At 45.6% G+C, this 20,150-nt stretch overlaps 2 protein-coding genes and 1 long non-coding RNA gene across 7 annotated transcripts in view; 2 read left to right on the top strand and 1 right to left on the bottom strand.

Moving 5' to 3' along the window:
- Positions 1-12,983, bottom strand: part of LOC309662757 (UPF0538 protein C2orf76 homolog) — a gene marked incomplete at its 5' end in the record, with an annotated part of 83,778 nt that extends 70,795 nt beyond the window's left edge. For 4 of the 5 annotated variants that reach the window (XR_014264928.1, XR_014264929.1, XM_082465946.1 and 1 more), the window contains one exon: positions 12,716-12,983. Coding sequence is in view for 2 of the 5 variants with exons in the window: in XM_082465946.1 (XP_082322072.1) it covers positions 12,716-12,983 (268 nt within the window). The remainder of the gene's footprint in view (positions 1-12,715) is intronic. The other variant, XM_082465948.1, reaches the window with a different exon arrangement.
- Positions 12,859-17,911, top strand: DBI (diazepam binding inhibitor, acyl-CoA binding protein). Its single transcript, XM_082465949.1, has 4 exons — positions 12,859-12,990; positions 14,029-14,146; positions 16,183-16,245; positions 17,622-17,911. Exons 1-4 carry the CDS (start codon positions 12,982-12,984, stop codon positions 17,693-17,695), a joined length of 264 nt encoding a protein of 87 aa, XP_082322075.1. The 5' UTR covers positions 12,859-12,981; the 3' UTR covers positions 17,696-17,911.
- On the top strand, positions 14,153-15,928 carry LOC309662804. Its single transcript, XR_014264979.1, has 2 exons — positions 14,153-14,614; positions 15,427-15,928. It is a non-coding gene; the product is annotated as an uncharacterized lncRNA (long non-coding RNA).
- Positions 17,912-20,150: the final 2,239 nt, after the last annotated feature.

The following is a 20,150-nucleotide window of genomic DNA, read 5'->3' as shown; positions in this document are numbered from 1 at the left end:
CCCCTCAGCTAAAACAGCACGAGGTCAGATCCACTGAACACGTCTCTGTCCTTATCTTCGTAGCACTCTGATGTCAGTGAAGGAAGATCACACTCAACTTCTGAGAAGCGCTCAGCACGGCTGAAGAACTTGCTCACCCTTCTCTGCCTCTGCGACACCGCTTTCTCCAGCTGTCTCTTCCTGCACTGCTCCCTTCCTAGATCGCTTCCAGGCTCCTCTCCTCTTTAAGAACTTGAAACGTTAGTGCTCCTCTGACAACTCTCTCAAACACATTTCCAGCCCTGAGGTCGAAACTGGGTTGGCTACTTTAACTTCTCTACTTAGATATCACCAGGCATTTAACATTTCACATACCCCAAACTGAACTTGGCAGTTTAAATCTGACACCTACCCCCAACCCTGATTTCCCCATCTCAGTCGATTATACAATCATCCGCTGAGTTACTCAAGCCATCAGCAAAGGATTCCTCCTTTCCCTACTCTCTAGCTAACCCATCAGCAAATCTTCGCAGCTCTTTCCCCAAAACGTACCTTGAATTTCCCCATTTCTCTCCATCTCCCTTACTGCTACGCTAGTCCAAGCCTCCACTGTCTTTGTCTCTATTGGAAAAATAGAAAAGTTTCCCAATTGGCCTTCCCACCACCAGCGTGGTCCCCTCAATCCGTGTGGCATATAGCAGCGGGAGTGATCTTCTAAATATGTAAATCTGAGTATGTCTCCCCTGCTTAAAATTCTTCAAAGGCTCCCCAGAACCCCTAAAGGAAAGACGCGAACTCATCGTCGTGGCCAGCAAGCCCCTGCATGACTTGGCCCCAGACCCCGTCTCCCCCTGGGCCACCACACAACAGTGACGCCGGCCCCTCTCTCATTTCTCCCAATACACCGCGCTATCTCTGGTCTTTGCACAGGTCGCTCCCTAGCCTGAAACATTCGTGCTTTCCTGGGTCCTCCCTAGCCCTCTGTTCCCAAAGTAAACGTCACCTCATCAGAAGGACCTTTCCTGACGGGCTCAGCCCCACTTATTCCTCCTTTGCTCTCCATTTTCCCCCCACTGTGAGACAATAATGCATGAGGAAAAGGGCTGTGTTTTTAGTACCAACTCGCTTATTTCTGATTTTTAGATGAATGCTGTTGTGGGTTGTACTGTGTCCCCCCTAAAAAAACATGTTGAAGTTCTAACTCCCACCCAGGACCTCAGAATGTGACCTTATTTGTAAATACAGTTGTTGAAGACGTAACTCGTTAAGGTGAGGTCATACCGGAGTAGGCTGGGCCTCATATCCAATATGACCAGTGTCCTTATGAAAGAAGAGGGCCTTGTGAAGACAGACACACAGGAGAACACCATGCGAAGATGGTGGACTGAAGTGATGCATCTACAAGCCAAGGAATGCCTGGGGCTACGGGAAGCTAAGAGAGAGGCATGGAACAGATTCACCCTCACAGCCCTCAGGAGGAACCAACCCTGCTCATTGATTTTGGACTTCTAGCCTCCAGAACTGTGGGACAAAAAATATCTGTTGTCTTAAGCCACCCTATTTGTGATACTTTGTTATAGCAACCCCAAGAGACTAATACAAATGCCAAATTGCAAAGACATATATAGAAGGGAAAGGTGTTCTTACAGAGGAAGGTGGTGGATAAAGGGGCATAAGTGACTGTTTTAACATTATGTTCGCTTAAACTAAAACTTTCATTTTCAAAAGTAACCTAATTAAAACATGAACTAGAGTTACAGTGAAGCCTCACTACCACTGCATTATTGTGATTTGTAGGAAAAATATATATGTGGTCTTCATCCACAGTTCCTGGCTCACAGCTCCCAAAACCCCTGGAATTTCCTGAACAATGGGATGATATTTGGTCTCTTGTCCTCAGTTCCTGAAAACACTTTAGGGAAGGTGACTTTCGGGATCCCACCCAAAGGTGGGGGCTAGTTGTCAGGAGAACCAACTTTCAGTCCCTCCCCCTGCTGGAAGTTGAGTCAATCACCATTGGCCAGTGACTTAGTCAATCATGACTATGTAACAAAGCCTCCATAAAAAACCCAAAAGGACAGCTTGTTGGACCTTTTCAGAGAGCTTCCACACTGGGGAACCAGAACACTTCCACATGCCCCTATGCTTGGCCCCATCCACCATGAGGACAGAAGCCCCTTTGTTCAGGACCTTGACCTTCGTATCTCACCTGGCTGTTGATTTATATCCTTTTATAATAAATCAGTAATCTAGTGAGTAAACAGGTTTCCCGGAGTTCTGGGAGCCCTTCTAACAAACTAATTGAACCCCAAGAGAGAGTCGTGGGAACCTCTGATTTACAGCCAGTCGATCCGAAGTACAGGTTACAACCTGGACTTGCAACGGGCATCCTGAATTGGAGGGATCATCAGAACCTCCAATCTGCAGCTGGTCAAAAGCACAGGTAACAACTCGTGACTGGCCTCTGAAGTGGACGGAGGTCTTGCGGGACTGAGCCCTTTGTCTATGGAATCTGATTCTATCTCTGGGCAAACAGTGTCAGAATTGAGTTGAACTTCTGTATACCTGCTAGCATCCAAGAACTGATTGTTGATGTGGGGAAGCCTCCACACACACACATTGGAATTGGGTCCAGGAACCCAACTCAACCACGTCAAAAAAAAAAAAAAATCATGTAACTATTATTACACCAATCCATATTAAATGGTAATGCAAACAGTTCCTGAAAACTTATAATGGAGTCAATGAAGAAAAGCCACAGACCCCTCAGTCTCAACTCTATGACCTAATAATGAGGATAGGAGCAAGTTATTTAATCTCTAATTTTGTTATGAATTTGCTTCAAGGTTTCTGCTTTAATAAACGGCATTAATGATGACAATAATAGCCACTCAGCATGTGTCAAACATTGTGCTAAATGCTTTAGAAACATCATTAATAATCCTCAATTACCTATCAGCAAAGCAGGTCCAATTGTCCCCATTTTACAGATGAGGAAACAAAGGATGTGTGAGTCAAGAATAATGCTGCTAATTCAGTAGCACAGCCAAGACCAGAACATAACGTCTTGTGACTTCCATGAAGAGCTACCTATTATATCACACAAATAATGTATTTGGCAGACTCTAATAGAGAACAACCAGTTTCACTGGAGCAACATTCCCAGTACTTTCACACTTAATCAGAAAGTACTGTTAAGATAAATTCAAAACTTACTTTTTGTATCACTCATCCCAGGAAGGATGCTTTTTAAAATAAACTGTTTCTAAGGTAATATTTTAAAATGTACATTATACAAGCACTAGCTAAAGTTGAATTTGGCCTTACTGAAACTCACTTTTAATGGCAAACCAATAAGTATCTGACCAGATGGCTTTTTTTTTTCATTGAAGTATAGTTGCTATACAATATTATATAAGTTACAGGTATACAACATTTTTTAAAGGTTATACTCCATTTATAGTTATTATAAAATATTGGCTATATTCCCCTACCACTTGGCTTCTTCAGAAGAAAAATATCCTGCTATTGAATTTGGTAAGTTTTAAGCTTAACCACATGTAACAGCTTTCACATAGCCAAAACAGAACTAATGCTCTCCTGAAAAGAATGGAGAACGATGAGTCTTTATTCAACTTTAATAGCCACAACTTAGGTTACAAATTCAGAATCTAGTGTAATTCACAGAGAAAATAATACTAATGAATTTTAAGCGGTACTGTTCTATACATCTGCTTCTGGGAAGATGGAGTAGATGTACTTTTCCCTATGCTTCCAGCTAAAGTACAACTAAAAATCCTGGACACTATCTATAGAACAAACATAAGAGGATCAAAAAAGTGGAGGGAGGGCGGCAGACTGGCCAGGGACCTATAGACCTGAGGAACAACATGGTGGAGAGGTCCCTGGGTTTTCATATCTCTCAGACACGGAGCTGAAGAAGTCAGCAACCCAGAAACATGAACAGGTGCAGGAAAAAAAAAAAAAAAAGCTTGAACAAAGCCTGCTCTCTCTAGCCAAAGGACCAGGAAAGGGACAACCTAGCCAAGACAGAAAACTTTTAGACAAACGAGCCCTCGAATCCAGCCAGAAATCGCATAAAAAACTGCAGCCCCACCGCCACGAGCAAAGGCAGAGCTAGAGCCTAGACTCCTACCCTTCCCAGGCTTTAATGAGGAGCCCCAGCCCCTGCCAGGGTCACATCAGAGAAGGCTGAGTAGGAAGCTGGACAATAACGAGCTTGACTCCCCCGCATCCCAGAGTCACTGGAGACCACCTGCAGAGCTCAGACTTCCACCTCCACAGTAATAAAAGGGCCCTCCCCTTCCACACTATGGCGTTGTGGAGAGTTTAGCTAAGCTACTCCATGGTATTGCTGCCTCGGCATCCATTCTGCTGGCTGTGTGGCCCATAGGGACCTCAAACTGAAACTTGCCCCCTCATGCAAGCATGTGCCCCAGATAGCAGCCCTCAGAGTCACAAGCAAATACAAGCTCCTCATATGACTTCCCCAACAGCCCCTGTGATCACCAGTTTCCCCTGCCTCCCAGGGCCTGCCCCTTACACACCCCCCTTAGATAAAACCCCCATGGAGCTTACTAGAACCCTGCACTTCCCATCTGAATTGACCAATCTGGCCTTAGGCTGGGAACCCCAAAGCATTCCACCCATAGACCCTAATAAAGTCATGTGCTCCAGGCCCTATTGCTCGCTCTCTCTCTCTGCACCCAGTCTTGACCTCACCATGTGGCCCCTCGAGGAGTGCCATGTACTCCCTCCAGGACCTGTGAGTAATAAACTTCTCTATTTCAATTTCTCTATGGTCCTCTGCTGGCCACAGCTCACCATCCAGCAATCTGTGCTCCACTTAACAAATGTTAATTTAACAAAGCAGGTAGTGTCAGAGGGGGGCCCGGTGGAAGGTCAGGAAGCTCTCACCTCAAGAACCTAGAAAAAGAAAAGCAAAACAACCCAAAGTAGGCAGAAGGAAAGAAGTAATAAAGAACAGAAATCAATCAAGTTGAAAACAGAAAAACAGTAAGAGAAAGTCAATGAAAAAAGAGCTAGTTCTTTAGAAAGATCAAAAAAACTGACAAATCTTGTGCAAGACTGGCAAAAAAAGAGAAAAGATGTAAATGACCAATATCAGAAACGAAACAAAGAATATCATCAAAGACTCTGCACACACCATGAGGGTAATAAGGGAATACTATGAATGAATCTACATATGTGCATTTCACAACTTAGATAAAATGGATCAATTTCTTGAAAAACACAAACTACCACCGCTAATCCAATACAAAATAGATAATCTGAATGGGAACTATTAAGGAAACTGAATTCATAATTTTGAAACGCCTTCAAGAGAAATCACCAGGCCCAGAAGGTTTCACTGGAGAATTCTACAAAACACTTAAAGAATTAACATCAATTCTACACAATCACTTCTAGAAAACAGAAGAGGAGGGAACATTTCCTAATTCATTTTATGAAGCTAATAGTTCCAGGATAACACACCAAAGACATTATAAAAAAGAAAACCACAGACCAATATACCTTATGAACACAGACATAAACATCCTTAAAATATTAGCAAACAGAATTCAACAATATACACAAAGAATTATACACCATGACCAAGTGGGATTTCTTCCAGGGAAGCAAGTCTAGTTCAATATTCGAAAAGCAAGCAATGTAATCTACCACATTAACAAGCTAAAGAAAAAAAAATCACAAAATCATATCAATTGATGCAGAAAAAGTATCTGACAAATTTCAACATCCATGCATAATGAGAATTCTCAGAAAGAGAGGGGAACTTCCTCAGCTTGATAAAGGGCACCTACAAAATAACCTACAGCCAACATCACACTTAATGGTAAAAGGCTAAATGCCCTCCCCCGAAGAGCTGGAAGTTCTAGTCAGTGCAATAACGCAAGAAAAGGAAATAAAAGGCACATACATCAGAAATTAAACTGTCCCTATCTGCAAATGAATCTACATAGAAAATACCAAGGAATAGGAATCTAACAAACAAAAAACAAACAACAAAAACCACTTCTAGAATAAGTGAATTCAGCAAAGTCACAGGATACAAGATAAAAAATTGTACAAATACAAAAAACCAATCGTATTTCTATATACTAGTAATGAACACAAGGACACAATTAAAAGTATAATACCATTTGCAATCACTCAAAAACAATTAAATGTTCAGGTATAAATCTACCAAAACATGCACATGACTTACACTGAAAACTACAAACTGCTGATGAAAGAAATCAAAGATCAAAATAAATGGAGAAACATGCTGTGTTCATAGACTGGAAGACTTGACATGGTAAAAATATCAATTCTCCCCAAATTGATATGCAAGTTTAACACAATTTCTATTCAAAATCACAGCAAGATTTTTTTTTTTGTAGACACAGACAAGATTATTCTAAAATTCATATGGAATGGGAAAATAACTAGAATAGCTAAAACAATTTTGAAAAAGAATAAAGTAGGAAGAATCGGTTTACCCAATTTCAAGACTTATTATACAGCTACAATAATCAGGACTGTGTGGTACTGGTGGAGGAATAGATACATAGATCAACAGAAGACAGAACCCAGAAAAGACTTCATAAATATGCCCAATAGATTACTGACAAAGGTGGAAAACCAGTTCAATAGAGGAAAGATACCTTTTCAACAAATGGTGCTGGAGCAATTAGACATCCAAGGGGGCAGGCGATGAGGGGAGAACCTCAACCTAACTCTTACACCTTATACAAAAATTAACTCAAACCTCATTATGTTAACTTTAAAATGCAAAACTATAAAATTTTTACAAAAAATAGGAGAAAATCTTCAGGATCTAGGGCTAGGCAAAGATTTATTAGACTTGACACCAAAAGTGTAATCCACAAAAAAAAAATTGGAAAAACTGGATTTCAACTTATGCTCTGTGAAAGACTCTGTTAAGAGGATGAAAAAACAAAATAAAAACTGGAAGAAAACATTTGCAAAACACATATCCAACAAAGGAATAGTATCTGGACTATATTAAGAACTCCCAAAATTCAACATTAAAAAAAATCCAATTAAAAAAAAAAAATCCAATTTAAACACATGCAAAAGACGCAGAGAAATTTCACAGAAGAGATATACAGATTGCACAAATAAACACATGAAAAGATGTTCAACATCATTAGTCATTAGGGAATGCAAATCTAAACCATAATGAGATACCACTACACACCTATCAGAATGCCTAAAATAAAAAACAGTGATAACACCAAATGCTGGCAAGGATATGGAGAAACTGGATCTCTCACTCACTGCTGGTAGGAATGTATAATAAAAGGGTGTAGCCACAACGGCAGTTTCTTACAACACCAAACACGGAATGGCCATATGGCCCAGATTTGCACTCCTGGGCATTTTTCCCAGAAAAATGAAAACATGTTCACAGAAAACCCTGTACATGAGTACAGATTCTGTACTAGCAGCAGCTAGTACACTTAGGACACTTCAACAGGTGAATGGTTAAACAAACTGGTTCATCCATATGATGGAATACACTCAGCAATAAGAAAGAACTACTGGTACACGCAACAATCTGCATGTATCACCAGAGAATTGTGCTGAGTAAAAAAGCCAATCCCAAAAGATTACAAACTACATGCTTTCACTTATAGAGCATTCTTGAAATGACAAATTATAGCAATAGAGAGAACAAATTCCTGGCTGCCAGGAGCAGGGGAGGGGTAGGGGCAGGAGGGAAGCAGCTGTGGCTATCACAGGGCAACATAAGGATGATGATGGAAATGTTCTGTATCCTGAACATATCAATGTCAATGTACTGTTCGTGGCATGTACTACAGTTGTACAAGCCGTTACCACTGGGATAAAATGGGTAAAGGGTACAAAGGATCTCTGTGTTATTTAACAATAAGAGCACATAGGGACTTCCCTGGCGGTCCAGTGTTTAAGACTCTGCGCTTCCACTGAAGAGGTCGGGGAACTAAGATCCCTCATGCTGGGGGAGCTGGGGAGCACATAAATCTACAATTATCTCAAGATAAAAATAAGGGGTTTTTTTTTAATGGCATTATCTCAAAACAAAGTTTTTTAAAACGGCATTATCTCCAAAAGAATTATCAGCCAAATCATTTGTCATCAGATTTTTATATTTCTAATTTTTTTTGTTGACAGGCAAGAGAAGAGCTCACTAGAAAAATCATCTCTAACAACCGAGTTCCAAAGCATTTACCAAGTGCTTGTCATGTGCAACTAGGAGCTAGGTTAATAGGCAAAGATGAGGAAGACGATGTAGATTTAGAAGAGAGTTTATACTTCTAATGAAGCTGAACAAGAACTACAGTACTGAGTGCAAGATAACGTCATAAAACACTTCATTATTCCTGCCCATAGTCATAAGTATTTCTAAACAGAATACTTGACCACTGCATGACCAACTTACATAAAAGTAACTCTAAAGAAAGTCTTCCCTTCCTTCCTTCCTTACTCCCGGCCAGTGTAGGACACTTTCCGCCAGGAACCCTGACCCCCATCCAAGCCCTGGTCTCCATGTCTCAACTAAGCCCAAACCAACCCCGACCCCGAGCCATGTTGGCTGGGCAAAATCAGGACAGGGGAAAGGTGAGAATCACACACGCTTACGTCTCACACACACACCCATTCTCCTCTCACCCACCTTGCTGCAACTTCTCTGAATACAAACACCCAAAGGAAGAAAAGAATGGCAAAGGGGAAGGGCTGGTTGAGACCTCCAGCTGCCAGGCCTCCTCTCACCAGTTATATCATCAGAAAAGGAAAAGAGACATAAGAGGGGAAAAGGAAAAAAAGAAAAGAAGAAGAAGAAAGAAAAGCTATGGTACATTTTTACGCCACCCCCTCAGCTGTCACCTCCCCACCCTTCACAAAACAAAGGCGCCCAACTCTGCCCAGCTCTCTCCACTCCTGTCCCAGAAGCATTTCGCAAGTGCCTCTGAACCCAAGTCCCCCTAAAACCGAGTTCCCTTACCAAGTTTATGATTAATCTCTTTATCCAAAATTTTATTCCCTTTCTTGTCCCCTCAGACCCCAATCCTGTGCTAACTGAGCACTAATCAACCAGAGTCAGATGACTACAACTGCTGTTGTCGATAACATCTTTAATGTACTAAAATTGCTATTTATAGACATCATCATTAACATACAAACTCAGGTTGTTTCTCCAGGGCAAGATGAGCTAACAGATCCCCAAGCCATGGACCACACGGCCAGAGAATGGTAAACCAGAGACATCTTGACTCCCCAAACTAGAAACTACAATTAAGAAATGTCACAAAACAATGATTAATCCCAGCCTCTTTGTTCTTCCCCTTTTAAAAAAAAAACCCTAACTCAAAAACCAAGTTGGAGTGGCTAGGAGGCTTCTCCCACTCCCTTGCTTGGTGCCCTGCTGTACAGTAAACGCTGTACATTCCTTCACCACAAGCCCGTGTTAGTAGACTGGCTTTGCTGCCCATCGGGCGAGCAGACCCCAGTTGGGTTCAATAACACCTCCTTCCCTTTAAAACACACTGTTCTCCTCCCAGCTTTGGTGGAGCCATGCCTCAGGAGTCACATTCCAAGAAACTGGAAAACAAATACCAAATGAATATAATCCATCATTTGTGAATAATCTAACCCTTGCCTTCTAGTGAAGCTTTACTGTAAAGCTCTTTATTGATTTTCACGTTTTAATGGTTAGGTTACTCTTAGAAATCAGAGGTTTAGTTTATACCAAGAAATATTAAACTATTATTCACACCTACTGGGCAAGAACTGCTTTCATCTGTTAATATAACTTGCCCGACTGGCCTTCCACTGAGACCCAGCAAGTGAAGCCCGTGAGCAGTCAAAACTGGCAACCCAAGGATGTGAGGGCAAGCTGCAATAATGATAATGGCCTTTCCACTAACTAGGACGGTCCATCAGGCGAACGAGCTGGCTTATCAGGTTCCCTTCTTCCCTTAACATATCAGGTGTTCTGTTTCCAAGGTTGGGGGTATAACAAAGAGATTACACGGTCCACTTTAACCCACAGTTTCATATTCAGTTCTAATAAACTTAGTTTCTAAGTTCATGGCTAATCAGAAGGAATATGTTTCATAGAGGAAAAAGCACTCTGTTCATTCACCCACCACTTAAGTGCCTAACAAGTGTCAGGCACTTGGAGACGGAGCATTGATTGATACACAGTGATCCCCATCCCCCCTGGCTTATGTAGGGAAGGGGGCTCAGACAGGAGAAGAGGAAACTAAAATAAAAATAAATGTAAATAAAATAATTACAAAAAATAATTAAATAATTACAAACTGTGATTGTTGCTAAAAGGATATAAACAGAGCCAACAAACTTGTCTTTTCACGGGATATGAAGAGCAATTTCCTTTCCAGTATTGTCAAAATGTAGAATAAAAAAATTCATACAATTTATTAACCCCAAATATACTCTAAAATTTACTTTTAAAAATTAAATCCCAGCTGCTGACTTGTTACCCTCTCTTTATGTTAAAAGCTGAATGGCATTTCAATTCCCTAGACTAGAGGTGGTAATGCAGGGCATAAGGCAGCATTTCCACAGGTGGAGTTTACAAAAAATAGGTCACTGACAAGTGAGGGAAGGAAGCAGTAAGACAAAAAGCATGCCTTCAGCTATTTCAAAACTTCGCCTAGGGTGGGCCCTCTAACAAGGAAAAACACTCTTTCTTCTCCTCCTTGTCAAGATCACATGGCACCCTCCTCCCTGGGATCCACAATCCCTACTAGTTCCATACTTTAGTTGCTTTAAGCAACTTTTGTAGACTAACCTGGACACAAAACCACCATGTGCAAGGTTGGTTTTTTAAGGAAAGCGGAGTATATTCCAAAAAAAAAGGAACCAACAAATCACCCCCACTTAAACTGTAGACTGCCAAGTTAATTTAAAACACTAGCCGTGCTCTCTGCAATGTTTAACTCCATTCAAAACTCAATCACACCAGCCAACCTTGGAGGAATAGGAACAAAATTACATTATCAGAGATACCTAATCTTTTCAAATGTGCCAAACACAATAACCTCGTGTTAAAACCTACTGACTGGAAGATATATTTGACTGCAAATCTGACCCACACAGGGAATCATCTGAATTTCCATCAAGAAGGCTGTAAGCACCAGATGATGGAGCAAAAGTGAATCCAAGCTTCATCCGAGCCTAGGAGTGAAAAGACAGTTCTGAACTGTCATTTTGGAAGACACTCACATCTCTTACAATTCAAATGTAATTTCCCCAAAGTTAATTCCAAAATTTTTGTTAGTTTGTTTGGCTTCGCTTTCTCAAACAAAATTATTCATAGACTGAAGACTCTAGATGTGTTCCCTGCTATTGCATCTCCACTTCTTCCCTTTTCACAAAGCCTGACCTCTACTAAGTTAGGAAGTTACATCTGAAAGCTTCTACCTGGACTTTCTTTAGTCTAAACACCTACAGCTATAAATTAACAGGGCGGGGGGGAGGGGAGTTGGGGGCGTGGATTTGTACTCCACTCATCTCGTTACAAATTAGGAACTGGAGAGGAATGGTCTCTCTTTTTTAAAAGATCTCCAGAGAATTATTTTCCATCAATTCCCTCCTTGCACCCAGCTCTTTTGTAACCGCTGCCACAAAATTCTCCCTTTGGGTCTCTTAGGCATCACCCTCAAACTCTCCCATCCACCTGTGCTGCTCCGTTCTCCCATGGAGAACATCGGCCTCTGTAACAACCTTGCAAAGCTGCCCCCCTCAGTCTCCTCATCCTCTGCTCAGAAGCCTCTAACTTCCCATTTCACTCAGAATAAAAGTCAAAGTTCTGCATCATTTAGCCAGCCTGCCACCTCCTTAACTCTCCAGCCTCATCTCCTATCCTTCCCTCACTCCCTGCTCACACATTTACACTAACTTTCTGCCTGGAAGGCTCCCTCCTCTCCTTGAGGGGCTTTCTCAAATGTTACCTTCCCTTAACCCTCCACCCACCCCCCCCCCAATGTAAAACTGCAAACTTCCAACTCCCTGTCCCCCTAACAAACTCTCTATTTAACTGATTTTATTCACTACTATCCCCAGTGTAAGTTCCAGGAATGCAGGGATTTATCTGTTTTATTCACTGCTGTATTCCCAAGGTCTAGAACGGCGCAAGATACCCGACCATTCAGTACGCATTCATGAATGAAGGAGTCATTTACTTAACAGATGTCTGCTGAGCACCTAGTCCGGGCCAAGTTTGTTAAGTCCAGACAAATAAGACACTGTCCCTGACTTTAACGCACCAGATGGATTACTGCACACAAACAAAACAGGACTGCAAACTACGGCCACCAGCAAGCCACAGAACGTGCCAAAAATTCAAAGGAAGAGGTCTCGGCTTCGCCCTTCGGGAACACAGTTCAGCTTCCCACCCTCGCGAGATTCTCCAGGGACCATCCCCAGAGGGCCTCTTCTGGTCCCCTGAGAGGGGTCCCGCCCTCCCCAAGCCCGAGAGGTTACTTGTCCAACGGTGCAACTTCCGGCCTTTCACGCCGGACACAACATTTAATTAAACAAATTTTAAAACCTCCGCCCTTCAGCTCCCGCCCCCTCTCCTCTGCCTCGCCGGTCACTCCCTTCAGTGGCCCGCGACCGAACCCTCAACCCGGCCTAACAGCCCTCACGACGGAGAGCGCCCTACTTCCGCGGTCCCTACCTGCTCCCGGCGTCCCCTGCGGCTCCTCCCTGGTGCGCATGCGCGACCAAACCCGCCTGCGTTCCGAAGAGGTAGGCCATGCTCCGAGGCTGGGCACGCCCCCAGCGTACAGCTGCCTCCTGATTGGCTGCCTCTTGCTCGCCCGAGCGCTGTTGGGGAGACCTGCGGCTGCGCCTCTAAAGGCGCTGGCAGTTGACTCTTGTGCGGCTGCTCTCTGTTTCTCGCCGTCTTCGCGGGCTTCCTGGAATCGTTGCAACGCCGCCGGCATGTCTCAGGTATAACGCGTGCCCAGCCTAGCTGCGAAGGTGCCACGGGGCGGGAGGCTGGTGCGGGAATCGTCCCGCAGACACAACCCTGCAAGGTCTTTTCCTTCCGGCTCTGCTGTTCTTCCTGGACCCATGCCCAGCGCAAACTCTTTGGACAGAGCCCTGTAAGCGGAACTTTCCGTGTTTGGACTCCTAACACCGCTACTTAGCCCGCAACTGCTGGCAAGCTGCCCATGGGGAGGAATTCGCAGTGAAGCAGGAATTGGGGTCGGAGGCGAGGGTCCTATGAAGACAGATAGGATGTAGTGGGTTACATGGATCGAAAGAGTAAGGCGACCGTGTGCCCCATCCGGAAGGACACGGCAGGAGTAGGGGCGCCATACAGAGTGGAGAAGCAAGGAGGCCGTGGTTGAGAACTTGGAGGTCAGGGAAAGTAGGGGCCGAGTGTCAGGCGTGAGGCAAGGGGAGGGTCCCAGCGTGAGGAGGGGTGACCTAGAGGTCTTTCCCTCCTTCGCCTGTAGACGCTTTTCTGGGACCTAGCAGTGTGGGGTGACCTTTGGCTCCTCTGCCCTTCCTCCAGTTAGGCACTGGGTCAGAGGTCGGCGCTGGATGCCCTCCCTCATGGGGAGGGGGCCAGCGGGCTCTGGCCGCTGACACCGCTGCGCTCATGCCCTGTTCCTTTCTCAGCTGTTTCAATCACGCAGTGCCAGCCCTATCCGTAAGTCAGGGCTGTCCTGGGACCCCGTTCTGGCCAGGGAGTTGGCCACGCTGCCTTTTCTGTGAACTGTATGCCCACTGCAGGCAGTCTTAGCCTGTCTCCTTCACCTCTGTTTCCAGCACCTGATACCTAGTATAGTGAGAGAGCCCAATGCATAGTTGTTCATCAAATGAGTGAACCGATGTGCTTCCCCTCCTGGTTTTGCTGAATCTTTCTAGCTGCCCTGTTGAGTTGAGGAAAGACTTCACTGCAAGAGGAATGCTGCCTTTCCAATCCCTCCATCCCCATTACTGTGCTCTATTCAGGCCTCTTCTCTCCCTCGACTTTAGGCTGAGTTTGAGAAAGCTGCTGAGGAAGTTAAGCACCTCAAGACCAAGCCAGCAGACGATGAGATGCTGTTCATCTACAGCCGCTACAAACAAGCAACCGTGGGTGACATAAATACAGGTATGCTGAGGTGAGGCTGGGAGGGTCCAGACTCATCAAAGCAGGCTCAGCAGGCTTGGCTGCTGCTGGAACTCTTAATACCTGGGAACCTCACTCTCAAAACCACCCACAGCCCTACTGCCCTACTCTTAAGGCAGTTCATGGCGTTCCTGAGGTTTAAGCTGGGAGAGGTTCCCCAGAGATCATGTTCCTGGATGGGGTTCACAGACCCTGCACTGTTCTTGGTTTCTTGGTGGCTCATATAGCAGTATTCAAATCCTAGTTTGGGAAGAACTTTATTCATTCCAGAGTTTTCCATCTATTTGGGTGGAAGCAAAGATCCCAGCTTGGAAGAAATTTGCTCCAACTCTCAGATCAGTGTTGAGCCATACTGCTTCCACCTAGATGGGCAGGATCAAAGTCGGAGCACTTGGCAGCCAGGCCAAGCCTGATGGCTGGAGCAGAGAAGCAGCTGGCTTCCTGCGGCAGGTCAGAAGCGTTTTTGCTGATAGCAGTTCCAGATGACCATTTGGCCCCTGTCAAAAAATCTTGGTACAGATTTTGAGACCTTGGTTTGGACCACCATATTGTGTAATCCTGTCTCTTCTGCCTTGGACAGTTTTCATTCTGCCCATAAGTTCCTGAAATTCAGCACGATGCAGTCTATGAAGGGACTCAGAGGCGGTGGCCATAGTAGCGTAGAAGGAGGTCACCCCGCCCCTGTTCAGGAGGGCAAGCGTAGCCCCTAATTCCACTGCAGTTGGGGTAGAAGGTGGAGCTGGTGGGCCGGCTGCTAAGGATCCTGGGCAGTGCCAAAGCAAAGATTACAGGGTGGGCTTAGTTAAGAAAGGTCTTGCGGTGAAAGTGAGTTTTACCCTGGGTTTATAAATTCTGCATCTTCCTAGGGAGGCAGGAGAGATGAAATGAGGGTGACCAGAATGGCTGAGAAGCTTTTCTGACAAACACGATTTTCACAGAGACTGGCCTCTGCCCTGCTTCCACATAAGTGTAGGTAGACTGGCTTGGGAATCTATCACTTCCTGATCAGCTCACTCTAGGGCTGCACTGTCCGCTACAGTAGCCACTGGCCACATGCAGCTACCTAAATTTAAATGGAAAATACTTAAAATTAAATAAAATCAACAGTTCAGTCCCCAGTCACACAAGCCACATTCCAGGTGCTCAGCTGCCATAAGTGGCAAGTGGCCCCTGAGTTGGACAATGCAAATGTACCACCTTTCCATCATCACGAAAGGGCTGTTAGGATGTGCAGTTCTAGGATGCTGTTGATGATCCTGCAGGTGCAGTTTCGCTCAGGTATCCCTGGGAATGCTTCCTGGCGAGCACTTGGGGGGAGACTTGATGTTTCTCAGACACAGTGGTCCAGGCTATGGGCACCGCGATTGCTCCCCTTGGCTTTCTTCTCAGTGTGGCAGTGAACGAGGTCAGCAGGGAAGTGGTAAGTGTGTTTTCCAAGTGCAACTGATAACAGGTCTATATGTGTAAAACCATGGTATAACTTAAAGGAAGCTTGCCCTCACGAACAGAACTCCCACAAATCAACGAGAAATAGACTAACAATTTGGTAGCAAAATGGGGCAAGGATATAAACAGACAATTCACAGAAAAGGACACCCAGAGAACTGATAATAACGTGGGAGAGAAATTGGGTGGGAAGAGTGGGAGGAAACTTTATAGTATTCCCCTTGTGGTGTTTGAATTTTAAACCAGGTGAATGGATTGTAGTACTTGTTTTAAAAAAAAAAAAAAAATTAAAGTACAGTTTTTAAAAGAAATTTTGGAGTTATTTAACTTATAAGACAAGGACTCTCTAGTAATGAGAACAGTTTTTCTCCTACTTTGTCTAGATTTTAAATTTGGATTTCTGTACATGTGGGTTTCTGAAGGCAGAACCTGCCGTACTAGACCCGTTTAACTCCATTAGCAGAGCCTAGAAAGAATAGTGTAATAAAATATAGCTTTCATGGCAAGAAAATTGATAAAGTTCCTTGTCAGAACTTGCAGCAGGTCTCATGTCTTTCCCTCTCTTGTTTAAGAACGGCCTGGAATGTTGGACCTCAAAGGCAAGGCCAAGTGGGATGCCTGGAACGAGCTGAAAGGTAATTGTTCTAATGTGTTTCCCTCATTCGGGAAGCCCAGGAATGAAACACTCTTCATTAAGGAATGTAAGGGGTGAGGAGAGAGAACACAGTGGATGAGGCACATACTGGGGAGCCAGTCTGACCGGGGCCAGAATGGAAAAATAACTGGGCCACCTACTTATTCTTCTAATACCATTTATACCTTTTCCAACAACACCATCTCTGAGTCATGGTATCATCTGGAGAGAGGAGGGGCTGGGGACCAGGCCACTAACAGACTGGGAGGTGATTGAGTTGGCTTGGCCTTTATATGTATTCAGAATGAGGGGTGGTTTCCTGTCCAAACCTCCTTCTCCCCCACAAGGCCAGGCAGTGACCCTCTAGCCCAAGCAGCCCTCCCCGGTTCCCTTCCAGCCAGAAAGGCACCTAAAAAAAGGAATGAACTAATGCATGGCAAGCTGCTGGCACATCGTAGCCTCGGTGAATGGAGCTATTATACGCTAAGCAACAGCAGCCAAGCAATATCCCAGCTCTGACTTAATCACGTGCCACCTACAGCAGTAAGACCCAAAAGTTGGCACCAAAGTGCCTGCCAGCTTTTGTGCCCTAGCTAGCTTGTTTCTGAATAAGCCCTCTGTCTTCCTGCAAATGAGAAACACTTGAATTCAAAAGGGGCCAGAATACAAAAAATATACTCCTAGGATTTGCAAGTAACTGGAAGAGGAATGCCCGTCTGACTGTCCGTTCTCATTGGGCATTTCCATACCATTCTCAGGCCCCATGTACTTGCCATTGCTCCAGAACACACTCTGATTCCCAGTGAGTATCTCTCCTTCAGCGTAGAATCCAGGACTCCGGGCACCACTGTCTCTGAGGGATATCTCCAGGGTCCTCTATATTCCCCTCCGAGAGCCAGCTGCTGTGCTCAGAGTTCTCAAGACGTTTCTCATAGCTTCTCTCTGGGGAGAAGAGGGTCCCTGCCTTTGTTTTTTCCCTGGCAGCTTAACAGCTCTGGGAGATAAGAGCCAGGCAGAGAAATAGGTGATAGGTCAAAGCCAGTTGTGAGAGTCAGCAGGACCAATAGTCACTGCAGCTCCCCATGTTAGGCTTGACACGACAGTAGGGGGACTCACGTGGCCAGCAGGCCAGTGACAGGCCCTGGACAGCTGCACACAGATTATGGGCTCAGTGCTTTATGGAACATTTCCTGTGGACCAGGCTCCTCGAGGACTTCAAGTCAGATCCTGGCCAGGTCTGTGAGGTGTAGGTAGTAGAACCACCACCCCCTTCACAGGTGAGAAATTGAGCCTCAGAGCATTAAACCAGGGCTCTAAAGTCTGCTGCCTTTCTACCATGCTGCCTCTCTGACAAATAATCTTGTTGATGCCTTACAGGGACTTCCAGGGAAGATGCCATGAAAGCTTATGTCGACAAAGTAGAAGAACTGAAGAAAAAATATGGAATGTAAGGGACTGGGTTTGGCTGCCAGCCACACATTTCACCTAAACTGATCTAATACCTTGTTTTTGTAATACTGTGGATGAAGTTAATAAATAACTAGTTAACCCAGTTGCTCAAAATAGCCCAGGATATGACACTAACAGAGTGGGGGCTGAAATGGTTACTGATCCCCGCTGAGTCGTTTTTATCAATAGGTCAATTAAAAGTACGTTTGTTACTTTAAGTCTTTGATGACCTGGGTTCTTGAAATGATGTACTCTGTTGCGATCTCTCTTCCTCACTTTTTCCAACAAATTTCATCTGGAAGTGTTTGAGCTTCCCCTTCTCACCCTCTGCTATTCTCTGCTGGAGGGTGGGCAGGCGCTCCCACCTGTTCAGACCTGGCATGTGCTCACCTCTCGTGTGGAGGAAAAGGATTATAGAAGTGGCCTTTCCTGCCTCCTTCCCTCAACTCCAGCCACGCTGATCAGGCACGCTGAGACGTCAGTTTGCAGCTACTGCCAGCCCTCTGTCAGGAGCATTGCTGGCCGCAAGCTCGGAGGAAGGCAGGGTTGATGAGTGTCAGGTCTGTCTGAGGTCCAACAGTCCATGGTTGCAGAGCAAACAAGCATGGGTGGAAGCCCCGGTCAGGGTGAAATGTGCATCTGCAGGGAGCATTCCCAGAGTCCCTGTGGAAGCTTGGCCACAGGCAGCTGGGTGGGCAGAAAACAAGTGGGGAAAGCGAGGGCTTAGCAGGGAGAAGGACAGTCAGGACCTAGGAGGGGCAAGGGGTTAAGGTTGCGGAGAAGAAAGGCTGGAGCTTGACTTTGGAGGATGCAGGTGGTTGCATAGTAAGAAGGAAGAAAAGGAGACAGCTGTCAGACCCTCCTTGCCCCATGTTCCCCGTCAGTCACTGCCACAGTCCTGCAGGGGAAGCACTCATGTTTCCATTTTGCAGGTGAGCATGCTAAGGCAGAGAGGAATTAAAGAGAGGCTCCCTGAGGCCAGGAAGCTCCTAGTTCTCCCCTCCCAAGCCTGTACCCTGGTTTTAGACATAGTTCAGCCTTGCTCGACAGTGAGACCTGAGCATTACAGTAACTTGGCCAGGGTCACTCAGCTGGTAAAGAAACTCAGAAGCAGCGTTCAAGTGCAGCTCTCCCTAGTCCAGATACCTGTACCACTCAAGGTGGCCTCACAGGTATGAGCAGCGCTGTGGTGGGAGACACAGGAGCAGCAGGGAGGACAGGCGTCTGGTGGGGCTGGCGTACGGCAGGCCGTCAACGCCGAATGGGACTAGCTAGTGGAAAGTTGGTAACGAAGTTAAGAAGTACAGAATTTGACCGTAGGTGATGGGGAGCTGCTGGGGAATCGACATGGTCAAAGGCATTCAGACGGTCAGTCTGACTGTATCAGTAATTATCGAGAGTAGCTGATCGTCCTGTTCCAGCCCAGGCTGCCCACGGAAAGCTAAGCCCCACAGCTCAGATGTAGACGGGAAGGTCACTCCAACAAAGCAGTGAGGTCAAGGTCCAAAACCCAGACATGCGGCCCAGGTGAGGTGACATCCTGAATAGCAGTGTCATTTGTGCAGCGCCAGTTGCTGGGCGCGGATGTGACTGAGGGCATATGAGGCAGGGAGCCCACAGTCCTCTCCCACCTGGCTCCCCTCCACCCAGGCTGCCAGGACCACCCAACTCATGGGCATCTGTGAGCCCCAAGGGAGGCAGTAAGGAGTCAGAGCCACTCGCCTGTACCCATATTTGGATCATCTTGGCTCGGTTATTGGCTGTTTCAGGAGTAAACCAAAGGAAGAACAGTCCTAAATAGAGGCCAAGGTATGGTGCTTGTCCAAACAGACCTGGTCCAGGGTCGGGCCTAGCGCACCCACCCAGGGGTTGTGAGAAGCTCCTGGCATAGAATAGGTGCCCCAGTGTGTAGCACTTTATCAGGAATTTCTCTCTCGCCCTCCTTCAAACCAATTTTTGTCCCTGGCAACGTCCCTTGCAATATCTGTCAGAGTCAGGGACCTAGCCCAAGAGCAAATTATCACTCCTTTGGTAACACTGGAGAGGGTGTGGATAAGAAAAGCACCTGTCTAGTATCCTGCCCTATTTACCCCTATCTCGCTGGGCCAGCGTAAGACGCTGTGGAATCCCACACCCGCTGGCAGCTCCTTCCTGAAGAGTGGCTTTGAAAAGCAGGTCACCTCTCCAAGGCTGGCATGGGGTCCAGGCGAGCTGTACTTTTTAAGCACCTCAGGTGATTCCGAGGCTCTGCCAGGTTTAGGAGAGGCCCTCCCCACTCACTATAAAGTGGTGGTACCGGTTTCTCCGAAAGCAGTGTTGGTCTGGCATTCTGAGAACATGTCACCAGTAGCCTTGGGGGCGGTGCCTGCTCTCGTAGCCTCTGCAGGAGTCCATGTACAGCCCAGGGAGGGCTCACAGGTGTCACTGGGGAAAAAAAGAGATAGGCAGTGGGGAGCA

This window comes from Balaenoptera physalus, assembly GCF_965194825.1.
Source record: "Balaenoptera physalus genome assembly, chromosome: 6".
Taxonomy (NCBI): domain Eukaryota; kingdom Metazoa; phylum Chordata; class Mammalia; order Artiodactyla; family Balaenopteridae; genus Balaenoptera; species Balaenoptera physalus.
Note: the sequence above shows the minus strand (reverse complement) of the source record. Positions and strands in the feature narration are given on the sequence as shown.

Excerpts from the sequence above, each read along its gene's own strand:
- DBI (XM_082465949.1), top strand. Across the intron at positions 14,147-16,182 it reads CGTGGGTGACATAAATACAG|AACGGCCTGGAATGTTGGAC; the intron begins GTATGCTGAGGT and ends CTCTTGTTTAAG. Across the intron at positions 16,246-17,621 it reads TGCCTGGAACGAGCTGAAAG|GGACTTCCAGGGAAGATGCC; the intron begins GTAATTGTTCTA and ends GATGCCTTACAG.